This window comes from Eschrichtius robustus, chromosome 1 (genome assembly GCF_028021215.1).
Source record: "Eschrichtius robustus isolate mEscRob2 chromosome 1, mEscRob2.pri, whole genome shotgun sequence".
NCBI lineage: Eukaryota > Metazoa > Chordata > Mammalia > Artiodactyla > Eschrichtiidae > Eschrichtius > Eschrichtius robustus.
The window spans coordinates 75,035,641-75,059,986 of record NC_090824.1 but is presented as its reverse complement, the minus strand read 5'-3'; the positions used below and the strand labels follow the sequence as shown (position 1 = coordinate 75,059,986).

At 44.3% G+C, this 24,346-nt stretch overlaps 1 protein-coding gene and 1 gene segment (V, D, J or C); both read left to right on the top strand.

Moving 5' to 3' along the window:
* LOC137767243 (T cell receptor alpha chain MC.7.G5-like) overlaps nt 1-24,346 on the top strand; it is a 277,753-nt gene that overhangs the window by 122,344 nt on the left and 131,063 nt on the right. The window lies entirely within an intron of this gene.
* The window catches only part of LOC137767238 (T cell receptor delta constant-like), a 58,915-nt gene continuing 43,515 nt past the window's right edge, over nt 8,947-24,346 (top strand). The window contains 2 exon segments of the C gene segment in view: nt 8,947-8,992; nt 9,135-9,425. Of these exon segments, the coding sequence occupies nt 8,947-8,992; nt 9,135-9,425 (337 nt within the window).

The window sequence follows — 24,346 nt, the reverse complement described above, 5'->3', positions numbered from 1 at the left end:
AAAGCAAAAGTAGTCGGTATGTTAGTTCAGAGCCCAAGACATAGGAGATACCTCTGGAACTGTGTCTGGGCTGGAAGGCCAACCAGAAAAAGCAAGGATGACACAAGTTTTTGTTGGTGGCTGTGGAATTTCCCTTCGGTTCTGGGAGAGCCCAGTTCTGTCACCACCTTGTACCCTGGGAAACACCTGGCAGGTTAGAAGGTGTAAGATGTATAAGGTAAGATCTTAATTCCACAGCTATATGGTGCCAGAGCTACAGAATTTGAGCTCCCTAAAAGCATGGAAGCATGGACATTCTACTTTTTCATAAGCTTCCATCACCAAAGGAGAAAAAAAAAGCATTTATCTTCTCCCTCTCTCTTGCCTGTCCCCCAGCCCTACTGCCAACCAAGAACCTTGAACAGAATATTTTTCTCCCTTTCAGAGGAGGAGAGTAGGGAGTGCTTTTTCTTATGTGCAGAGAAATATTACAAAGGGGGAGGGGCTTCTATTCCGGTCCTTTAAAACTAATAACCTCTGGGCCCAATCCAAGTTTTCCCAGCTTTTTCCTCTCTATTGGATATTGTTGGATGGAAGTACAAAATTACCGTTATTTGGGGTTTGTTTTTTTATAAATAGACTACTATCAGCAAAGGCATAAGGTTAGTCTCTTATCAGCATGAACAGCTCTGTTCTGGCCTCTCCATGTTCTACCTGAGGCCTGCCAGCACCCCACGGTTATTCCAGCAAGTGGGGAAAATCAAAGAGGAGTTCCAGAGATGGCAATAAATTTACATTCTACCCACAGCTCTGTGGCAGCAAATCTTCACTGTGAAATCAACAGTTCCAGGAGAACAGAAGGTAATTCACCTCCTCCAAAAACACATGGCTACTTCAGGGCACTGCACACATTTTCACTCTTTGTGGCAGGTCTCCTTGGATGACTGTGCCCTGCTGTGAGCCTGGGAATTACAGGACAACAACAAGGAAGGGAGGGAGGGAAGGAGGGTGGGAGAGAGGGAGGAAGGAGGGAGGGAGGGAGGAAGGAGGGAGGGAGGGAGGGAGGAGGGAGGGAGGGAGGGAGGAGGGAGGGAGGGAGGGAGGAAGGAGGGAGGGTGGAGGGAGGGAGGGAGGAAGGAGGGAGGGAAGAAAAAGAGAACACAACTTGAAACACAGCAAGGACCCATTATCCTGTGGATCTGATGTGCTGCAGGCTGCATTCCACATCACACACACAGCGACGTGTTGTCCAACCTAAAGAATCACAGCAAGAAGACTCTCTTGGCTGAATTTGTTCTTTCAAGAGGGAGCCGAGTAGGGTATAATTTAGATCCTGAAGGTCAGGGCAGGATTAAGAGGAGGAACCAAGACCCATAGACTTAGCCCATTTTAATTGGCAGAGAAGGACCCAGAAGGACAAGGACCATAGCACTTAGCAACTATTTACTAAGCACCCACTAAGTGCCCCACACTGCTGTAGGAGCTCAGGGCAACAGGGAGATGGCTGAAGCTGACCTCAGCAGGTCCTCATGCCCTCTGATTCATAAGAGACAGGCAGTGAGACATCACCAGGGAGGAGAGCTATTGAGAGTCCACGCTGCACCTGGAGAAAAGGATAAGATGGCAGATCATCCCAGTCACAGGTGACACCTGGCCACAGGTTTTGCCTTGTCCCCGGAGGACAACACTATAATAAGACTTTACTGCAATATAAGGTGTATTCTTCATTTTACTAAATGATGCTCTTACACAGTGGTTTTCAACCCTAGCTGCACATCAGAATTACCTAGGGAGATTTTTTAAATCCAGATGCCTGGACCCCACCCCAGACTAATTAAATCAGACTCTCTGTGGGTAGCACCCAGGCTTCAGTTTTTTTTTTTTCATTTAAAGTATTCATTTAATTATTTAAAATAAATAATATAAATGTATATGACATACATATATACACATATGAATATATGTATATAATCCTATATATACAGTACATTCTCAATTATTTAAATAAAATTATATACATGAAACAACTAGAAAAGTGTAGAGCAACATTAATATTGATCCCTTTTAGCTGCAAGACTATAATTCAAAGTTATTATTTTCTTTTATACATGCTTCTGTATCTCCTTCCAATAGTGATAGGATAGAGTGTCTTATCCTCTCTTTCACACACTCAGAAATTCCCACTTTCTTGCCCTTGTGCCCTAAGCTCCTCCAGAATGGGCATCCCTCTTATCTCTGCATGCTAATTAATCTTCATGAATCAGTTCAAATTTCGTCTCCTCCAAGAAGCTTTCCATAGGACTTCTGGCTGGAAATCATTTTTACCACGTCTAAACTGTCATAGCAGATTATCTCTACCTTCTTTATGGCCTTATCACTTTCCTTCTTGGATTATAACTATTTATGTATATCTTATGATTCAATGTATAATAGAATTTAAGTTCATTGAGAAAAGGGATCTTTTAAAACTTTTTTTGTGTATTTCATAGCATCTAGCTTAGTGCATAGCATGTGTGCTTAAAAAATCTGTTGAATGAATAAATTTATGAAACTATAGATAACAATCAAAATTAATAATTCAATAATCCAGAATTTAACAATCAAAGTCAATAATTCAATAATCCAAAATTTACTTTGTAAAAATTTGTGTTCATATTTCAGAATATTGGCTAATTAAGCTCTTTCTTTCTTTTTTTTTTTTAATCAGTCATCAATTTTATACACATCAGTGTATACATGTCAATCCCAATCGCCCAATTCAGCACACCACCATCCCCACCCCACCGCCGTGGGGTGGACCCCACCCCAGACTAATTAAATCAGACTCTCTGTGGGTAGCACCCAGGCTTCAGTATTTTTTAAACTTCTCCAGGGGATCCCCATATGAAGCCAAGACTGAGAACCACTGCATCGAGGTGATTGTCCTAATTACCCTCCAGCTTTTCTCTGCTTCCACAGCCCTCTTATCTAAGCTGTTATATTTCCTTTTTATTTTTAGTTTGTTCTACTTTGTCCTTTCAGTAGATAATTCTACAATACCCCATTAAACCTTTTTTCATGCTTTAACTTTGCTCTTTCTCATTTAATTTTCATTGCCCGCTCCACTTACTCCATCCCCCCATTATGCTTATTTTGTACTGTGTTTCTCTAGAACAACGTCAACACTTACAGGGCTCTTGATATGGGCAGAGTACTACAGGAGGCACTTAATTGTTACTAAAAATTATATCCAGTGCAATCATATTTTCTGTTCAATTCTGTGTGACTGTTATGGCTCAGGTCCTGTGGAAGATGAGCATTTTGGCAAAGTCTAGCTCCCTTCCTAGGAAGCAGCTCCCTTCCTAGGAAGCAGCTCCCTTGGTATATAAATAAAAGATCCAAAATAAATATATTGCAACAAAAAAGAAAAGGAACATCCACAACTAGGTGGGAAAGGAGATTAAAAACTCTCTGAATCTAAATAGCAACATCTGCCCTGCCAAAATCTTGGTCTCACTCTACGAGGGAGATGCTGCCATTTGCAGCAGAAAGAAAAAGTCCCTAGATTGTTTGTACTACTGGTGAGGCTGCTCTCTGGGGGCAGAACATCTGCTGATTCAGGCTCATTTCCTCGTTGTCCGCAGGCAAGCCCAAGAGCACACAGGCGAGTCGCTGAGACACTAAGGGCTGAGATGTGGAAGAAAGGGCCAGGAGACAGTCCCGGAAGCAGACCCTTCAATCTTCAGGGGAAGTCACGCAGCGCATCTCCTGCCACTAGGCTGCACAGGTAAGAGAAGCCTTGGAGCCTCAGAACCGCAGGCCCTGCACTTCTTCCTGGGCCAGGTGAGCCCCGGAGAGCCCAAAACATTGTCACCCCCATGGAGCCCAGCCTGGCACTGAGCCCACCATAGAAGCCAGTGGATGTTTGCCCAATAATTGGGTGAATGAATAAATGACTTCCCTGATGAAATGACTCCTGGGAGAGAAGGTGGGAAGATGGAAATGGAAGGTGGTTCTGTAATCCCACCCTGGTAGCTCAGTCCCTTGATGCTCTGATAGGGCTCCTCTCTCTTCCTTTTCCCTTAATTTTGTTTTTCAGGAATCAAGCCAGATGTCTTGTTGGAGCAAGAAGAGATGTTTGTTCCTTTTAGAAGAAGCAAGATTTTGCAGTGCCAAATGACAGGGACAGGGAAATGAATAATTACATGATACACAGGTGTCAGAGGGACCAAGATGGCTCCCTGAACTTTATAAACCAATGAGGAGACTTCTATGGCCCTGGTCTCCGGAACAACTTTACTTGTAGAGGCCAATTCTCCCTGGAGATTCTTGAAACTACAGTGAGAGAGGAGGGACTTACTACTCGCTGCCCTCCCCACGGTGCAACTCCTCTGGGTCCACATAGGTCACAGCAAAGCCTGCCCCTTCCTCCCACCTTCCACACTGGTGAGCTGACCCCAAGTGCAGGTCTCCCTGGAGATCAGTCACAAGGTGTATCCACATCCATTATTTTAAGACCGCACGAGGCAGTATTATCCCCATTTTATTGTCTAGAAAACGGAGGCTTAGAGAGGTTAGGTGACTTGCAGGTAAGTGGTGGTGTCAGGTATACACCCAGCTCTTCCAAGCCTAAATCCAGCGGTCTCTCCACTACAGCACAGCTGCCCCTTGAGACTAGAGCAGGCAGTGAAAAACAAGGACTCCTGGGTTCCAGGACCCCTTCCAGCCCAGTGTGTAGATGGTGTTCTATCTGAGGGTTGTCCGAGCAGAGGTGGGGTTACCCAGCTGCTTGAGCTCAACAGTCTGTGCAAATTCAAAGAAATGGCATATGAGTTCAAAGAACTCACTTGAAGAACAGGAAAAGCAGCTCTCTGCTTGAGGTCATGGGGAAGTAAAGGCTGAAACGTGGATGAGAAGGCTTGCAAAGGTCCCTTCTCCCTTCAAATCTTTCATTCTTCCTTCTGTTCTCAGTGAGGCCAATAAACACATCTTCCTCCATTGCTATGTAATCTATGTTGATTTGCCTGGGACTCCCCAGGCAGCACCCTGGCTCTGGAAATGAAATATGAACTACCTCAGCCTCACAGCCATCTCTAGCAACCGTACACTAATGGAAAAGCAAGAAGTGCTCGTGGCAGCTTGCGTATTGAGGTCAGCAGGGTCTTTCTTAACCCTCTTCTGTCTGGTAAGGCTGAAGGGAGCAGAAGTTTCTGTAGTGATATGGCCTATCTTTAGAGCCACAACCCAAAGACTTGGGGTCCTTCTTATGGCCATGATCTTGGGAATGAGCTCCTTAATGTCTTCCTCCGCTCCTGGGGTGTTGTAGACAGCAACTCACTTTCAAGTCAGACTTCCTGTGGGCAGAAGAAATCATTTCACTTCAATCAGCATTTTTGAGGACCTTTATGGGTTCAACGGGTGCTTTGAGGGGGATTACACAGGAGATAAAGACAGACCAAACAACAATTGTGAGGCTGCACTTATACATCGTAATACAAAGGCAACTCCAGAATTTCTACAGAGGGGCTAAGGGGCTGCAACCTGGTTGAAAGATGTCTCAGGGACTTGCCTCGAGGCAGTATTTTCATAGCACATAAAATTGGGAAAGATGTCAAAGAATGGGAGGCTGATGGGGATTATGGAAAAGGATGGATAAAGCCCCCTCCAAAGCACTCTTGTCTCTCCTACTAACTGTCCAAGTCTCAGGTGTCCTGATTTTTATGTAACAATGTCAAAAAAGAAGGAAACTAACAAATAGCCAAGCAATGAGCCAAGTGTTCGCAAATGTAATTTCATTTATCCCTCACAGACTGTGAAGAAACATTAACTCTCCCCAGAAGTCACACGAAGGGACAGACATCTCCCAGGACCTGGGAAGCTGTGGCCTAATTGTTGACCTGGACACAGAAAGAATGAGTACAGGGAACACAATCTGTGCAGAGACTAAGAAAGAGGGAGTCCAAGGGCAGGGCCCAGGAACACTTTTCTACCTTCCACCTGGGCACCCCACATAGGCTATGCTTGTGTTCGAGTTCCATCTTGCTCCTGCCACAGGCCTGGGCCAAGCTTCTGCAGCAGGTCCCGCCTCTCCCTGACCAGTAGAGCATGTCTCCTAGCCACAACCTGCCCCAGCTACCACCAAACCAAATCATCACCTGCTCCATCCCCTCTACTGTCTTCCACCTCTGCTTTGATTTATCGTTCATATGGACTCTCTCCTCATCAGGCCCAGAGGAAGGTTGTTTTTGTTCATTAGCCAAAAACTCTTAAAATTACCTCTAACCTGTGGCAGATAGAAATCACAGTCGTAAACGTAAGCACAATCTTGGAATTTTTCAGAATGACTTCCTGAATAATTTGGGAGAATTCAACAATAATTATCTAAGAAGACAGGCTTATTTGAGCCCTGCTAACTGTTCTTTTGATGTGAATGCAGCTTTAAGCCTACAGCACTTCCTCCTGCCTTGGGGCTTTTTTTTTAATACGTCCTCATTTCTTATATAGAATGTTCTTTCCCTACACTTGCCCCCGATACTTGGGGCAGAGTCCCAGCAGGAGACAGGGGGCACTGTCAAAAGGGTGATCAGAAAGAATCTGATGAATGAAAAGGACATTTGCAAAGGTGTGGGCAGGTGTTAAAGACTGAACTGTGTCCCTCAAAAAAAGATATGTTCAAATCGTAACCCCCAGTACCTCAGAAAGTGACCTTATATGGAAATAGCATCATTGCAATTGCTGTAATTAGTTAAGACTGATGTAATTAGTTAAGATGAGGTCAGACCGGAGTAGGGTGGGCCCCTAAGCCAACATGACTGATGTCTTTGTAAGAAGAAAGCCGTGTAAAGACAGAGACACTGGGAGAACACCATGTGACAGGAAAGGCGAGCCAAGCTAAAGAACACCAAGGACTGCCAGCAAACCACCAGCCGCTAGGAAGAGGCAAGGAAGGATTTGCCTAAAGTTTTTGGAGAGGCCGTGGCCCTGCTGACACCTTGATTTCAGACTTCCAGCCCCCAGAACTGTGAGACAGCAAGTCTCTGTTGTTTTAAGCCATCCAGTTTGTGGTACTTTGTTAAGGCAGCCATAGGAAACTAATACAGCTGGGTTATGGGAAACCAAAAAAAGACGGTGAAACACCCTAGGTCTGGCAACAGGAGAATCGCTGCCACCCTGGGCCTGAAGCATGAAGTACAGGAGTCTTTACCAAAACCTGCAGCCGCTGGCAGAGGAAAGTAGCCACAGCCAAGGCACAGCCTAGCAGGAAGGAATTTGGGGTAAGAACACCCCACCTCACCCTCCTCCTTCTCTCCGATCTCCTGATGGTGCCGCCCATTGGCCAAACTGAACAGGATGCCAGAGAGCAAGGGAAGCAGGTGGACGCTGGCCATTGAGATCAGCCTCCTAGAGGAGGAAACAGAGTGATCTGGGGGGACAGACTCTATCCAGCGCACCTGGGTAACTTCCGCTTTTAAGTCTCAACTGCAAAGTCACTTCTTCAGGGAAGACTTCCCTGACCTCCTGACCAGATCCTGGCCCCGTAACGTGCTCTCTTAATTCTGCTTCTGCAGAGTACTTGTCACTCTGTAGCACTGGAGAAATTCATTATGCAAATCATTAGGTGATGACTGGCTCTCACGCTAGAAACTAAACTCCATGAGAGAAGAGACCATATCTGTCATTCATCAGTGAATCCTCAAGGTCTGGTGCATAGTAAAAATGACTAGATTTATAGGATGTGCCAATAGGCAGGCAACCTGATATAAAAAGATCAAGTAAGCCCAGAAAAGTTGCCCTTGGCAGCTTTGAACAAACTATAGAGACCAGGCACCATTGTATCCTACAGGTACAGATAGCGCACTTTGTAATACCAGAGAACGTGACCACCTTGAGTACTTGCTAATGGTCCTCTAGAAATGGTGGGTGAGATAGGCAGTTGGGTAAATGAGATGACTAGGGTAAGGAGAGCAACTACCAAGAGGTCAAGCTAACTTGAGCTTGCTTCTATCTGAATCCTCAGGCCAGCCTGGTCCCAGTCACACTGGCGAAAACAAGAAAGCTCAGGTGGGTGTCTGCTCCACTAGCGTTGGAATTTAGGTCCTGCACCCATCCTCAGATATTGAATGCCTCTTTGCTTACCAGGTGACCCTCTTCCCCGCTTCAGCTGCACCTTCTAGTTTCCATTATTAATTTACCTGTTTAATTTCAATATTTCATAGACTATTGGCCTTGAAACCCAAATGTGCGGGTCCCAAGAATTCAAATACGCCTCTCTTTTGAAGTACATCTAAATTTAGGCTGTCATAAACTGGGGGGTAGTTGTGGTTTCTAAGTTTTGTACAACACTTTACTTTGTGTAATTCAACATAAGTGACCTAAGAACCTTACAGAAAAGAAGATAGATGAGCTCAATAAAGATTAGGAAACTGCATTAAATTTGGAGACAGTGTTTCATTGGATTGCTCTTTTATACTTGGATGAATCACCCTTATCCAACTTTGCCTGGAGGGAGTTTGGAGTAAACACAACAACACCCACAGTCCTTGTGCACACACTATCGACCTCCTCGTTTGATGGGTCTTTTGATTATGGCTGTAAAAGTCAATAATTCTTCTGGGTATTAACCCTTAACATCACCACAGTGCCTACAACATGTACCTCTAACATGAAAATGAAGCAACTATACCAAGCTTAACTTCTAGGGTGGGAAGCAAAAATCTTGTGATCAACCAAATAAGCTGTGTTAACCTCCTCTCAATTGGCCTTATTTATCTGGACCATGTTATTGATCTTGAAGGGCACTGTCATCTCATTAACAGTCAGCAGGCTCTGCGTGCTTCCTGTGATTGACAAAACCTCTCTGGGTAACAGAACAGCTGCCAACAGGGGCTGGTTTCCTCAGGCACAAACACATCACAGAGAAGGTGTTGACTCTGAGGAGGGACCAGACAGAAGACGAGTTGGGAGGCAGAGCTGTCCCTGAGTGGAGCCATGCAGAGGGTCTGCTACCTCATCCACCTCACCCTCTTCTGGGCAGGTAAGGCAGATCCTGGAACCTCAAAAGAGCAAGACTCAGTGAGGCATCAAGGCTGCCAGGGCCTGGCCCTCGAGCACAGCGCCCCTTACTCAATGATCTCAGCCCCAGTCCTCACTGAGCCCCCCTCGTGTCTTTTCTCTAGGAGTCATGTCAGCTGCCGTGTTGGTGCCTCAAGACCAAGCAAGGAGTGTGTCTGTGGGGGAACCTGTCACCCTCAGGTGCTCCATGAAAGGCGAATCCATCAGTAACTACTACACCTTCTGGTACAGGAAAACACCGGGTAACACAATGACTTTCATATACCGAGAAGGGGGCACGTATGGCCCTGGTTTCGAGGACAACTTCCGAGGTAAAATTGATTCTTTAAACAACCAGGCTGTGCTGAATATCCTGGAGGCATCAGAGAGAGATGAAGGATCTTACTACTGTGCCTCGACCACCACCCTGCTGTGGGTTCACTTCTGAGCAGCTCAAAAAACGTGGAGATCTAAGTGGAACAGCAGTTCCAACAAGATCATGACTTTCTCCTGAATAAATAGTTTAAGAAATGGAAGCCAGAGAAGGCTGACATTCATGCCTTTCCTTCAGGTTCACTGGCTCACAGCCTGCCCATGCGCTCCAGTGGTGCTCAGATAGGCAACCCCCGGTGGGGTGTGGCCCGGTGTAGCGCAGGAGAGAGGAGAGACAGAGTCAGAAATTGTAGCATTTACGGTACACTCTTAACAGTTTTCTTGGAGCTTCATAAAAGATTTGGCCACACAGCCTAAAGTACTTAGGATATGACATAAAGAGGCACTTTCCAAAGTATGACTATGGTGATGTCCAGTTTCTCCCCAACCGTATACACCAGGAATCTAGCTCTTCTCAAGGACAGGGGCTGAGAAGGTGGGAAGACTCCTCCCTTCCTTCTGCATCAATGGTACACACTGTCTGTCATCTTCCCAACGTGGATGGCAAGACTTGATCTCTAGCTGGCTGTACTGTTTTGGACTTTTGCCCTCCTTTCCCTCTCTACCTCTTTACTCCTTCTTCTATATGTTCTAGAAACAAAACATTGAACAGTTTTTTCCCACTGGCATTTCTTTGTCCTTCTTCGGACAGCTCAGTTTAAACTCCACTTTTATCTTGAGCAATGTACTTTTCCAGATTTAGACGATTGACAGCCTATTCTGAGGCTGAACCTGTCCTTCCTTCTGGCCTCGTCTAGAAAAGCTACCATTCACCTTACTGAATACCTTATTGGAATTGTGGTGGTGGATGGGTATGTTCAGTCATTTGATTATTGTGATGGTTCCGTGGGTGTATGGGTATATCTGAACTCATCGGGTTGTGTGCTGTACATATGTGCGGCTTATTCATAAAGATCAATAATCTTATCAATAATCTAATCAAAGATCCTGCTGTCCGTAGAAGTACAAAAAGGCTGACAAGTGTTTGCCAGACACACACAGTTACACAGTTGTTTCCAGTCAGGGATCCTCACTGGTCCACCAAGCCTCCTCCCAATCTTCCCATCTCTTGTGATTTTGCCTGACCTTTCATATATATGTATATATATATGATAAAGAATGACATTTGGAAGCTTTATGTAGATGTTGTCAAAGTTTTGGAACCACAGTTTTAAAAGACCTGCAAAATGGATTCCTAGAAAGAGACCCAGTGGGTCCTTCTGACAGAGACTGGGAGAATGTCTTTGATGAGAAGGAGGAGGGAAAACATCTGGACAAATTCATAAAACTGTATGTTACCTGTAATAATGATTAATATCTGTTGAGTGTTTACTATATGCCAAGCACTATTCTGAGCACTTTACATGTGTTATATGATTTAATCCTCACAATAATCCTATGATGCATTTTCTATTATTATCCCCACTTTACAAATGAAGACACTAAGGCACAGAAGAACTAAAACACTTGCCCAAGATACCACTGGTAATGAGGGAGGGCGACAGATTTCAGACTCCGGAGCTGAAGGACACAGCATGTGATTCAGGAGGTTGGGGGAGGGTGGTCCATAGAGGAGACTGTCCCCAGGATGTGTCAGAAATAAGGGACAACAGGGCTGTGCCCTCGCCACCAGACCTGTTCAAAGCAATGCTCCGTGACCATCTGTCAAGAAACTGGGACAATGCAGCATGGGTCCCAGAGGATTTCTCGATGTTTTCTAACTCTGAGATTTTGTGATCCTGACACACGCTTCACTCTGTCTTCTAAAATTATCTGTACCTCTTCATCTTTGAAACCAGGATAAGAAGAGTTACATCTTCAGAGATAATAAGAGTTCCATCTTCACAGTGTTGTTAAAGGCAAAAGATAGAGAGGAAGTAAATTGCGTTGCACGTGGTAGCTATGCCATAAATGTTACTTAACATAAGTAAAGTAAAGGGCCAACAATAAAGTGGAATAATTGAGGAGAAAGTGAACTAAATTACAGAGTGCCAAGATGCAACCACTCTGCAGGTGTGGACTCACTTAATCCTCATGACAGCCCTGCGAGGTCTTTATTGTCAGCTCGGTGTCACAGATGGGGAAACTGAGCCTCAGAGAGACTGGGTAGTTTACCTCAGTTTCCAGAAGCAGAGCTAGGATCTGGGTCAGAGGCAGACAGCCCTGGTTCTGGGCTAGGGGCTGTGGGATATGCTAAAGAAATACATCACCTATAACAATGCCTGAATTAGAGAACGGCTGGGAACAATTGTGTGAAGTCCAGTCATCTGTGTGATGCAGAGGTTGCCCTTGACTCCTTGGCCAGTCCCGGGGAGAGGGAATGGGGGTGGGGTACCTAACCCCTTCCACCTCCACTTCTCCCTCCCTTGCTTTAAAACACCAGTTGCAATTGCAGCTTCCAGGCTGTTCTCCGGAGATTCCTCACTCCTGTGACTGAAGGAGGACCGCAGCTACCCAGCCCCCTCCCACTTCCACTCCTGAGCCCACCCTTAGGTCTGCAGCTTGTCTCCCAGGCCACAACGTGGGAAATGGGCCGACAGCCTCCTCCCTTCTGATGTTTGTCAAAGGCAGCAGCTTGTTGAATTCTCTTAGAGTCTCTAGGGTGCTAATGCATTCACTGCCTTCTTCTCGCTTTCTCAGAGGCCTGTCTGGAATGGCAGCTACAGGAGTCTGGGGCTAGTGTGATGAGAGCTGGAGAAATTCTGTGGGTCCCTGGAGGGTCCGTAGAATTGCCAACTTTACCATCCATATATATCTGCACAGTGAGACAGAGTGTCCAAGTTTGTCTCTTCCATTTTGACTGACTTATTATCACTTATATCGAGGCAGCAAAAGGGCTCAAGATCTATCATCCACAGTTCTCTGCTTTCAGAAATGAGGAAACTGACACCAGAAAGCGCTGCGGTGAATTAAAGTGTGGGAGCCACCAAGCAAAGAAGAGAACTGAGTTCAAACAAAACTTTCCCCACTCTAGGTAGAGTCTTAGCCCCCTGCAGTGCCTCAGACAGAAAGTGCTGGCTAATAAATTCTCCACAGCAACAAGGTGAAGAAACTCTGGAATTGAGGCTTCTTTCCTACTTCTCAATTCAACACCTTGCCTCCAAATATAAATTGAAATCATGGGGTTATACATCTCTAATATTTTTTGGTCAGAGCGCTTTATTCTTCCTCCAACAAATACCATCTCTCCTCTCTGCTTAATTTTTCTCCATAGCATTTATTACCATTTGATGTGCTGTATATTTTACTTGCTTATTTATTTGTTGTTTAGCCCTCCACTGACTGGAACACAAGCTCCATGATAGCAGAGATTTTGTCTGTTTTCTTCACTGCCTTAACTCCAGCACTTAGAATAAATCTGACACAAAATGGGCACTCAACAAACGTGTTGAATGAATGAGTGGGTGAAATGTGTAATGAATGAGTACTACATACCCTGCACTGTGCTGAATACTGGGGATATAATAGTGCACAAGACTGGTGACAACTTTGCCCTCAGAAATGCTTTATCCAAGCCTCATCTATCCACTAACAAGATTTTCTGATAATAGAGCTCTCTAGGACACCAAATAACTTACTCTTGGAGAGCAGACATAAGTGCTCCTACATTCCTTGGACATCCCCCCCATGACAGGGATAAAATGGGGTGGAGCAGGGGAGGGGCGGGGATGGCAGGCTTTCTCGGTTTCACCACATTTTCTCTCCTTTTAATCCTAAGGCCCCAGGCCCCGAGTCTTGGACTCTCAGGGAGAAGGTTGAACATTTCCACTTTATTTCACAAAGGAAATTTGCAAAATCTCTCTCCAAACAGACTGCTGGAGCAAGCCATCTCTCGTAACCAAAAGGCACCATGACACATTTTCCTAAACAAAGAGCAACTCCTAACTCCCTCTCACCCTACCACCACCGTCATCAAATGATTTTGGAATTCTTCAGGAATGCAGAAACCCTCAGGGTCTTGTGTTTTTAGCAATTCACACATACACAAACACATACACTCTGAATGGTAACAATGTATGGTGGCGTGGATCAAACACTGGAGGAAATCTCTGAAGGCACAGCCTAGATGCTCAAGGCTCCCAGGCGCCAACACACACATGCAGTCAGAAAAGGACCTGCTGACGGGACAAAGGAAGTCAAGCCACCATGCAATTGCTCCTTTTCATTTTAACGAGGCAGGCTCTCGAACTCTGTGTTTAAATAAGAAATCGAACAGCCCTAAGTTTTCTATTGCCTGCATACATGTGGGAGAATAGGGAAAATTTAACGATCCTTTTCTGGCATACGGACAAAGCCCCAAGAGTATTTATAACTTTCAGAAAAAGAAATGTCATTATAAACACATTACTAGGGCAACAAATTATGAGAAAGAAAACCAGTCCAAAGTGTAGACTTTGGGAGATTAAAGCTACTTTCATAGAATATAACAACATCCATTTATTTATTCAATAATAATTTATTAAGTAGCTACTTTGCGCCAGATACTTTTCTAAACATACTGGGAATACAGAAGCTCAGGAGTTTATTTTAGTGAAAATAAATACAAAATAAAACAAGCAAAATATGTTAGATGGTGATGATTGCCATGGAGAAGACTTGCAGGGAGGGAGAGAGAGTATGCAATCAGGGGTCTGAGAGAGACAATTCTTTTAAATCAGATGGTCAATAAAGGCTGCAAGGAGAAGGTTACGCTTCAGCGAAGGCCTGGGATGAGCAGTAAGGTATATTTGGAGTCTGGATGTCTGCTGGAATTTTCTGTTTAGAAATAATATTTTCATGTCCAGTTTTATGACACATAAAAGTACCAGCTTTTCTGTAGCTTGGAGGGATAGGCAACAGTATTTTCTTCTTCTCTGGCGGCGAGCTCTTTCACCAATCGTTCAGACTTTCATTTTTCAAAGCCACGTGATGGAATTCCATGAATTAGCGCAAGTGGAGAGGAAGCCATCCAGAAAAGGTCAAAACTTAGATCGATGAAAAGGAAGATGGTGGAATTGGATGATTGACAAATGGAACATGGGGCAGGTAACATTGAGCCCTTTGCCTTTTCTCCCTCCTTAGGTGACCCCATTCTATGGATTGATGTGTGTCTTCCCAACCATAGAAGGAGAGCATACGAATTGGATGAAGAATTTCTCTTGCTGGTCCCCAAGATGACACTACCAGCAGCCCCAGGAGAGAATCCGCCACCTCATCTACACTTGCAGATCCACATGCCTCCCAAAAACTGTCCCAATAGACAGGGAAGCTGACATAAAACATGTTTACCTCAGTGATGTTCTTGGTTTTTCCTCGTCTCCAGGAAGCCAGCCACAGATAACCTGAGGAATCTGGAGTAACTGTGGAGAAAGCTGGAGGGTTTTCACAATTCCTCGCAAAACTTTAGGGATTCCACCTCCAGGACTTCTGGGTGTGCTGGGACCACAAGGCCCAGGGTAGGCCTCGGAGTTGGTTTCCATCCTCACTTGTCACCTAAGAGAAGTGAGCAATATTTCTCAGAGACAGTAGAAGGAAAGTCAGCATCCACAGAGAAAATACCCAAAAAAAGCAAACAAACAAACAAAAAGCCCACATAGCCTGGGTCTGAGATGTCAGCAGCTCTGTCACATCCAAGGCCTCCTCGCCCATAAAGACTTCAACTGTGTCTGCAGAGCACGTTATGGTCATGAGTGACTGATGGAAGATTAACCACCTCAGTTGCCTTCAGGAGGAAGAAGAGTTTCATGCACCAAGTTTATAAATAAAAGAACCACAAAGCAGCCAATATTACTGGCACCACATGTTGAAACCAGAGAGTTGACCCAGTAGCAATAACACTCCTCTGTAATAAGAACTAAAATCTCTGAGTTCACAACTAGTCCATTTCTCAGCATCCAAACCATCATTATGTTTCCCACATGAAGGATCTCCTTCTCAGCCCTACAGCCCTACCGCTATGCCCCCCAACACACAGAGTGTTAGAACGGTGAGAAACTTCAATCACCTCCTGGTTCGTCCTCTTCCACTGAAGATGCAGAAACTGAGGAATGGAGAAATTAACTTTCTCTCCAGCCCACAGCCAGCGGGTGGCAAAGCCAAAGCCAACCCCTGGTCATAAATACCTCCCACCACAGCCTGACACCAGGTTGCCATGGGAAAGCACCCTATTAGCCCTGTATTTTCAGTCTGCATCCCTGCTATGCTATTCTCCCCTCTGGTCAGCTGGAGAATCTCCTCCTAGCCAAGTTGAGCTGGAGGAGTAAAAAGTCTCACGGTTGTTGCAGGAGTACAGAGCCTCAAAGTACTCCAGAGGGTCCACTACACTTCCACCCTTGCTTTCTACCCCTTTCTAAAGAAACTCTTTGAAATCTCAAATCCTGCCCTGGGTCCTTTTGCATTCCTTTGGGAGCCTAGCTCCACACTGAGTGCAGAGCAGCTGTTCAGTATAAAGAAGAAAGGCTGGTCTCCCGCTCTCTCTTCTCCACCTAAGTAAACCCCACTCATTAGGGACCCTGCTCCTCACTCCCTGCCTTTGTCCCCGTGGCAGTACCTCTGAGCCTTTCTACTGAGGAATAGACAGATCAATGGCCAGAGCCTGCCTTCCATTCAGAGACAAAATCTCCTCCCCAAGGGTGTGGAGAAAAGGGAACCCTCCTGCACTGTTGGTGGGAATGTAAACTGACACAGCCACTATGGAGAACAGTATGGAGGTTCCTTAAAAAACTACAAATAGAACTACCATATGACCCAGCAATCCCACTACTGGGCATATACCCAGAGAAAACCATGATTCAAAGAGACATGCACCCCAGTGTTCACTGCAGCTCTATTTACAATAGCCAGGACATGGAAGCAACCTAAGTGTCCATTGACAGATGCATGGATAAAGAAGATGTGGCACATATATACAATGGAATATTACTCAGCCATAAAAAGAAACAAAATTGAGTTATTTGTAGTGAGGTGGATGGGCCTAGAGTCTGTCATACAGAGTGAAGTAAGTCAGAAAGAGAAAAACAAATACAGTATGCTAACACATATCTATGGAATCTAAAAAAAAATTGGTCCTGAAGAACCTAGGGGCAGGACAGGAATAAAGACGCAGACGTAGAGAATGGACTTGAGGACACAGGGTGGGAGAAGGGTAAGCTGGGACGAAGTGAGAGAGTAACACTGACATACATACACTACCAAATATAAAATAGATAGCTAGTGGAAAGCAGCTGCATAGCACAGGGAGATCAGCTCGGTGCTTTGTGACCACCTAGAGGGGTGGGATAGGGACGGTGGGAGGGACATGCAAGAGGGAGGGGCTATGGGAATATATATGTATGCATATATCTGATTCACTTTGTTATACAGCGGAAACTAACACAACATTGTAAAGCAATTATACTCCAATAAAGATGTTAAAAAAAAATCTCCCCTTTCTTTTTCAAAATAAATGCAAGTCCACAATATGACAATGCTGTTAAGAAAAAGAAAGCTAATGAGTTGCTATAAGATTATAAGAATGGCAATGTTATTATACTCAGCACTGGTCAGCTCTTCCCACAGGGTCACTGGCCTGGCACGTTCCTGAATTAGCCTGAGTAAGTCTTGGAGAAATTAAACAGTGTTGAATTGCAGCCTGTGAAGAGTTATTATACAATGGAAAAGAAACCCACTAGACTGGAACGTGTGTTCAAAACCTACTCTTGTCGTGTGAGAACCTGAGCCCATCACCTCCCTTCCCCAGGCTCATTTACCAGGGTAGGAAGCCGGAACTGATACAGCCTGAGGTCCCTTCCCTTCTCACCTTCTATGATGCTATGATTAGTCATCCCTATTTCCTATGAGCTGAGAAGAAGAGAAAACATTCTGAAATTTCAGCAAAAAGAAATTCAAAATGAAAAATCTCCTTGAAATGAAAATCATCAACAGCTGTAAAGAGGTACCAGTAAAAATGATCATTGATGGCCTACAGTCATGGGGTACTTTTGTATGTGTAAGTCGCTGCTCAAAGTAGTTTACATGGTTTAATTTGTTTAATCTTCAAACAACCCATTGCTACTATTGTCCTTATTTTGCAGAAAAAACACGGAAGCGAGGCGAGGGTAAGGCATTGCCCAAGGTCATACTACGGGTGAGTGGCTAAGCTTGGACACAAGCTCAGGCAGCCTGCCTCCAAAGATATTGTGCAACCCAAGAGGCTCCATTTTCTGGAGCTTATTAAAACCTGTCTTTTAAATCATGTCTGTGGGCAAAAGAGTGGGTCCGATACCTGCGCAAAGTCCTTTCTGACTGTAGCAAGCTCTATTCTATGAAAGGAAGCTATGCAAGGAGTGAAGAACTATCTCCTGTTGGGTCCCCCATGATACTACCCTTACTTTTTTTTTATTGGAGTATAATTGCTTTACGACGTTGTGTTCGTTTCTGCTGTACGATGCCCGTGCGTAAAATAGTAGCCAGCGGGAACATGCTATAAAGCACAGGAAGCTCAGCTCGGTGCTCTGTGATGACCTAGATGGGTGGGATGGGGATGTGGGGAAGGAGGTCCAAGAAGGAGGGGATATGGGTTATACATACAGCTGATTCACTTCATTGTACTGCAGAAACTAACCTTACATTTTGCATCCAAGAAGTCTGATAGCTTCCATGGTGTGTTTGTGGGCACTTTTCCACCCTCGGTCTCCACCGTGGGATATCTGCCTGGGCTGATCTTCCTTGTGCTATTCCTCTATGGTAATGCAGGAGTCATCCTTTCTGAGATAGTGTCATGTCTGTCTCTTGCAGTTCTTATCAGTGCCTCCTTTTTTCCAGAGGTCCAGTCACTGAATCAGCTGGGGCTTTGCGGGGGACCATGAGAGACCCTGGGGACTCCCTAATGGTCACCTGCAATGCCTCTGGGTTTAACTTCCGACTCTTCTGGGTGAACTGCTACCATCAAGCTCCAGAAAGACCACATGAATTTGTTTCTAAAATTAGTCCTTCGGGGAATGTTAAGGATTACACATTTTCCATGGAGGGAAGATTTGCTACCACTAGGAATAACATCAATAATCATTTGTATTTACAGACCAACAGACTGAAACCAGAGGCTGAGTATTATTGTTCTTTCACCGCCATGAACCATAGAGAAACTGAAGGGGGTTGAAATCTCCCTGGTAGGCAGAACGAAAGGAGGAGAATCTGCATGTTAAGATCAGTGATCTTTCTCCAGCTGGATCTCCCCCTCCCAGATCTATACCTCCATCTTGATCATACTTGGGACTACCTTTTATTCTCATCTGAAACAGTGTCTTCACTTTGCTCCTTTGCATTTTCCCTTCCAGTTTACTGCATCCAGGGGCGGTTGGGCCAAAGGGTGAGGAGAGATGTGATGGGGACACTAAGGAATCAGTCCTGAGTGACACTTCCAGAAGTCCTGTTGGCCAGAGGGATTGTTCTGAATGATGACTGGGTGGTCAGAAAATTAAACTCATACCTGCCTCTCAGACGAAGCTGACCACCCATCATGGTCACTTTTGTTAGCCCTTGACTTCTAGGACACTGGAGGAAAGAGACAGAAAGAGCAAAACATGTAATCATGCCAAAGTGAAAGAGAGATGAGAATGGGATTTTCTCTGAGTTCCAGATAACTCCCTTCTATAATCCTTCCCACGTTTTCAGATCCATGAAAACATCCTTATTGTGTTAACAAAAGCTTTCATGGCACAATTTAAGTAGGTGCATTTTCCTCTCTTAAATAGGTGGCAATATAGTGCAGATAACAAAAGTGATGTACAAAAATAAATTTGCTTATCATTCACAAAAATATTAAAATGTATTGAACTTAAAAACAGTAATCTGAAAATGGTCCCTAACGTTGGCAAGTTCTTTTTACCTATCTTGATATGAACAAGTTTAAAAATTTGGTGTAAAAAACTTAGTCTATAAATTGCATATATGTTTTTATGTATGAATTCTTTTAATAGTAAAAAGAGCATGGGTTGTGGAATCAGACAAAAGTGAGGAAGAATCACAGCTCCTCATTTACTGTAGGACCTTGAACAAGGTTGCTTAACTTCTCTAAACCTCTATTTCCTCATAGATAAAATACAGATAATAATACTTATTTCACAGAGTTATTACAAAGATTAAATGAAATAATTGCTAGAAATCATCTGGCACTCCTGGGTGACTAGCACACCAAAGGTGCTCAGTAATGCTAGTACTCTAACTCCTCAGCTCTTAATGGTCTGAAGGAGGGTGGTTTTAACCCAGAAGAGAGAAGAATAAAGGATCTAAAACGGGAGGAGGGTTTCCCTGGTGGCGCAGTGGTTAAGAATCCACCTGCCAATGGAGGGGACACAGGTTCGAGCCCTGGTCCAGGAAGATCCTACATGCCGCGGAGCAACTAAGCCCGTGCGCTACAACTACTGAGGCTGTGAGCCACAACTACTGAGCCCTTGTGCCACAACTACTGAAGCCCACATGCCTAGGGCCTGTGCTCTGCAACAAGAGAAGCCACCTCAGTGAGAAGCCCGCTCTCTGCAACTAGAGAAAGCCCGCTTGCAGAAAACAAGGCACAACACAGCCAAAAATAAAATAAATAAAATAAATAAATTTATTAAAAATAAATAAATAAAATGGGAGGAAACACTGACAATGACCACTAACATTTTTTCAAACCAAGAAGTCCAAATGTGCTGCCAGCATATTTTTCATAAAAATGTCTCATCAGGAATGTTCTTCCCACACGACCTCTCTAATTCTTTCCATGCATTGACAATAGTGAAAGTCTCAAAGACAAATCCAGTATTGGGAGGATCTAGGTCCCCAATAACATACTGTGTCTTCACTGTCCTTTGTCTGTACCAGATGAAGGTGGCCCAGGCCAGTCTCAGCTCTAGCAGAAATAACAAGGAGAATGAATTTTGCATGCCAAACTCTTTTCCAATAGACATGGTTCGGATGTCTAGGACAATAGCTACAAGGAACTCTCAGTTTTCAGAAAGCTCAGCCTTCGAGCTTTGAGGATATTCCCCTGCAGGGCCTTACCAGTCGTAGGCTATTTAATTAATGTACCTTATTGGAAATACAGAGATATTTTTTTCATCCTTAAAAAAGAAAGTATTAAATTTCATTACTAACCTGTGAGGGGTTACATTTGTCCATCCTCATGCTGCCCGTGCTTTCTTTCTACCTAGGGTTAGCTCACTATGGCATTTGGCCAAGAAAACCATGTTCCCCTAAATGAATCCCAAAGATAAATATCCTCACTGCAGTACTTTGGCTTCTTCCATTAAAAAAACAAAACAAAACAAAATAAACTATACAGACCTTATCCAGGGGAAATAGGAAGAAAAGCCAGTGAATCAGAGCTGCTCTCCTGCCAGAAATGCATGTTCTGATGGGAGAAGATGGTGAAGGGTGTCTGCACAAAATCCCAAGTGGGAAAAAAGCTGTCTGAGATCCGAGGAAACTTCCGTCTGCTAAAAGGAGCCAGCAGCCTGTTGACAAAAAATTGGGGGCGGGGGGAGTCAGAACGCCTCTTTTTTGTGTGACTTTAGGTAAGTCACTTAAACTCTTTGAGCCTCAGATTCTCATCTGTACAATAAAGAGTTTATATTAGATGATCGCTATGCTTCCTTCAACACTAACAAGCTATAGGTCTCTGTCCAGCAAGAAAGAGAAGGAAGCAGCTGTAGGACAAAGGGGATCAAATTTCACAGATTCCCAAGATTGTGATGCACAGATTCCTGCCTGGCTGATTCCTTTATGTGACTCAGTAAGGATAAAATCAGGAAAAGAACTAAACAAAATAACACTCATGATTAATCAAAGGGGATTGAGAGTCATTGCTAACCTCACACCTGCCTTGCTTTGCCTCAGCTCACCTCCCTTGGGATATTCCTCCTCCTCTCTAATGCCTCATCAGGATTTTTCAAAAACTGTGATCACTCAAGGTTGAAGCTTTTCATCTCCCATGTATAAAAGGATATGCAAAGAGAGTTCAGTCTCCTGTTGAGTCTCTGCCAAGGTCTTAGCCTGGCAGTTCTGGGAAAAGAGCCAAAGACCCCATATTTCTTGGCTGTTAACATTCTCCCATCTGTGCTCAAGTCAGCAGGCTGGGCTTCAGGCTGTGGCTTGTCTGTAGTCTTACAGATAAGGAACTCTAGGTTTTCTAAAGGAACTCCTAAGAATGTTTCTGCAAGAAAGTAACTTGGCCCTCAAGTAACCAGACAGAGGATTATCTGGTTATATTTGGGGACAGTAACAAAAAGACCAGGAAGTCTATATTCTATATTATAGCCTCAGAATCCAATCTTATAAACCACTTCAGGTACTGATATTAATTAGATCTTAGGTAATGTTCATAAATATCAATGTCATCTGTGTTCCCAATACAGGGTGTCCTACATCGTACATACGCAGGTGGAAAGGGTAATGTCCTCAGGTATGATAACAGCCCTGAACAGCATTCAAAAAGGAAAGACCTGCAAAACACAAGACATCTCAATGTGTTTCTGAGCCAGAGGCTCTGCTAAACAACAGAGTCGGGGATCAGACCAATTGTCCACTGCGTCTCCCTGATTGAACTCACACAAAATAGCAGCTGCCATTTTTACTCCATGCAAGGCATTCAGACCCAAGTTTCCTGAAATGTTGTTACCAATATTCTGATGGAAAAGTACATGTTCCAAACTGTTAAATCTGACCATTCACTAAGCATGGAATTTCCTCTTTTTCTGTAAATGTTCTAGCTTATTTTTATTTTCTAGTGTTTCCTTTCTGAAGCTAATTCCCAAAGGGCTCTCCTATGCTTTCTCATTCCCATTACAGGGTCACAATACAAGTTGAATATTTTAGTTTCTTCAGACACCTCTATGGAGAGATTTCCACTTCCATTTCTCTGTTATCCCAGGCACCTACCAGGAGCAAGGAGCTCAAGCTTGGACAACCTTGGGATATACAGCAACAATAAACATGCTCTCCATGTCTTTGTTCCATGGCCCATTACTCAGTGTCTTCGGTGGCATTTGTTTCTCAATATTTTTCTCTAATCTTGATCCTTGGGCCTCCACTTTATAAATTCATACTTTCTTCTTTGAAATCCTCCCAGCCTCCCTCACCCTGAGCTTTACCCCTTCCAACAATGACATTTCTCAGATCATTTGCATCTCAACAGGGAAATGATGCAAAACAGGTCCCTTCCTCTTCCGGTTTTTTGCTTCCCAGTCCTACCCCTACCCATTCAGGTCTGTTAAGTTAGCACCACCTTGCGCCATTCATGAGCATTTTCTCAGAGATCTGTTTCCAGAGAAGCATTTTGCATGTTCTGAAGGAAGAAGATGGGTGAAGGATATCTTTTTGGGACCAAGCCTGAAGTCCACTGATATTGTGACTCTTGAAGGTGCTTGACTCAGGAAGACTGAAAGTTTCTACCTAAATCCAGGTCCAGCTACTTCATCACTGTAATTTGCCATTGGAAAAAGGATGGGCTATCTACATATCGCTCCTCTAAAGGCACAGAACTGAATCTTAAATTCTACCTGATGTTTGGATTGTGAAGCTCCTGGACAAAGGTTGGGGTGCACCAGTTCTGTGAACTCTAAAGGGAGCTGTCCAGATCATATGCCTTCAATGGAAGAAAGAAGTACTGTCACCTTAGAAACTCCAACTCTGGTCTACTTGTGTTCTCTGACACCACACCTCATACTATCATGTATTTATGGCAGATCTGGTCTACTCAGAAATAACCTGGACCAAGTCAACATAGTCTTTTTTAGTCTTCAGACTCAAAGTGAAGTAAGGGAATCTGACTCCAGAGTAAAATCTTCCCCTCTCTCCAGTACAGGCACCAAGGGCTACGTATAGAGCAGGTCTCTAGCCACCCCATTTTTACATTTGGATGTATTTCTCCCACTTCCTGTACATTGTTTCTTTGTACAAAGAATTCAGTGATAAAAATTGAGACTCCATCCTACATACACTGATTAACTCAACTATCAGTGCAGATTGAGTGTACGGAGGGAGGACAATTTTGTACCAAGATTTATTTATCTCTGTTTTCAGGAAAAAAACAATAGACACTTTCTCCCTACAATGGCTTTCTCACTGATAGATTATTTGCCACAAGGGGTTCAAATAGTTCTGCCATTGCTTTTTGGCTTCCACACCCCAAGCCGTCTGGTCTCCATCACATCTGAAGGAGGATCTCCTTGTTAAGCATTGTTGATGCCATCACACTGATCCCAGAAGTCAGACCTGACTCTACAGATTAGCTAATAAACCAGGGAAAGCCCGTGTTCTAAGAGAGAGGTGGAAAGTGGTGGGATGGATGGGACCTGGGTGCTGGGAAACTGCTCAAGTCCACTGCTGATTCAGTCTTCTCACCACCTGCCTAATGCGTCCAAGAGATGCGTCTTCCTTGTGAGGTACCAGAGACTCAGAATGTCCACATCCTGTGGTTCCTGTACCCTGTGACACCCCACATTTGAGTTCCTTTCCTATTCAGAGAACAAAAGCTGCTGGCTTTGGGCCAGTTCACAACAGATGGAAGGCACAACCGCCAACTACCCAGGAAGCATCCACCAGGGCAGGGCATGAGAATCTGCTTCTTAGAAATTCCCATTCTTGTGGTCCCATCAATCATCTAACACCTGCCCAAAGAGAGACTGAGAGACTTTCTCCTGAGCATCTTCAGGGATTGAATGCTTCCTGTTGGGAATTGAGAAGGCTGAGTTGCGACTAAGTTTAAGAGACTGAGAGTTAAGGGAATTATTGGAAAGCAGGTATTACTCTATATGTACTTTAGGCACACCTGCAAATCTATCCAAAACTTTGATACAATGTCTTCCTAAATCACTGACTTTGCCCACCTCACTCTCTGAATCCACGTGGTGATCACACACTGGACAGGCTTTCAAAGCCATGAGCAGCAGGACCTTTCCTTTCTCCA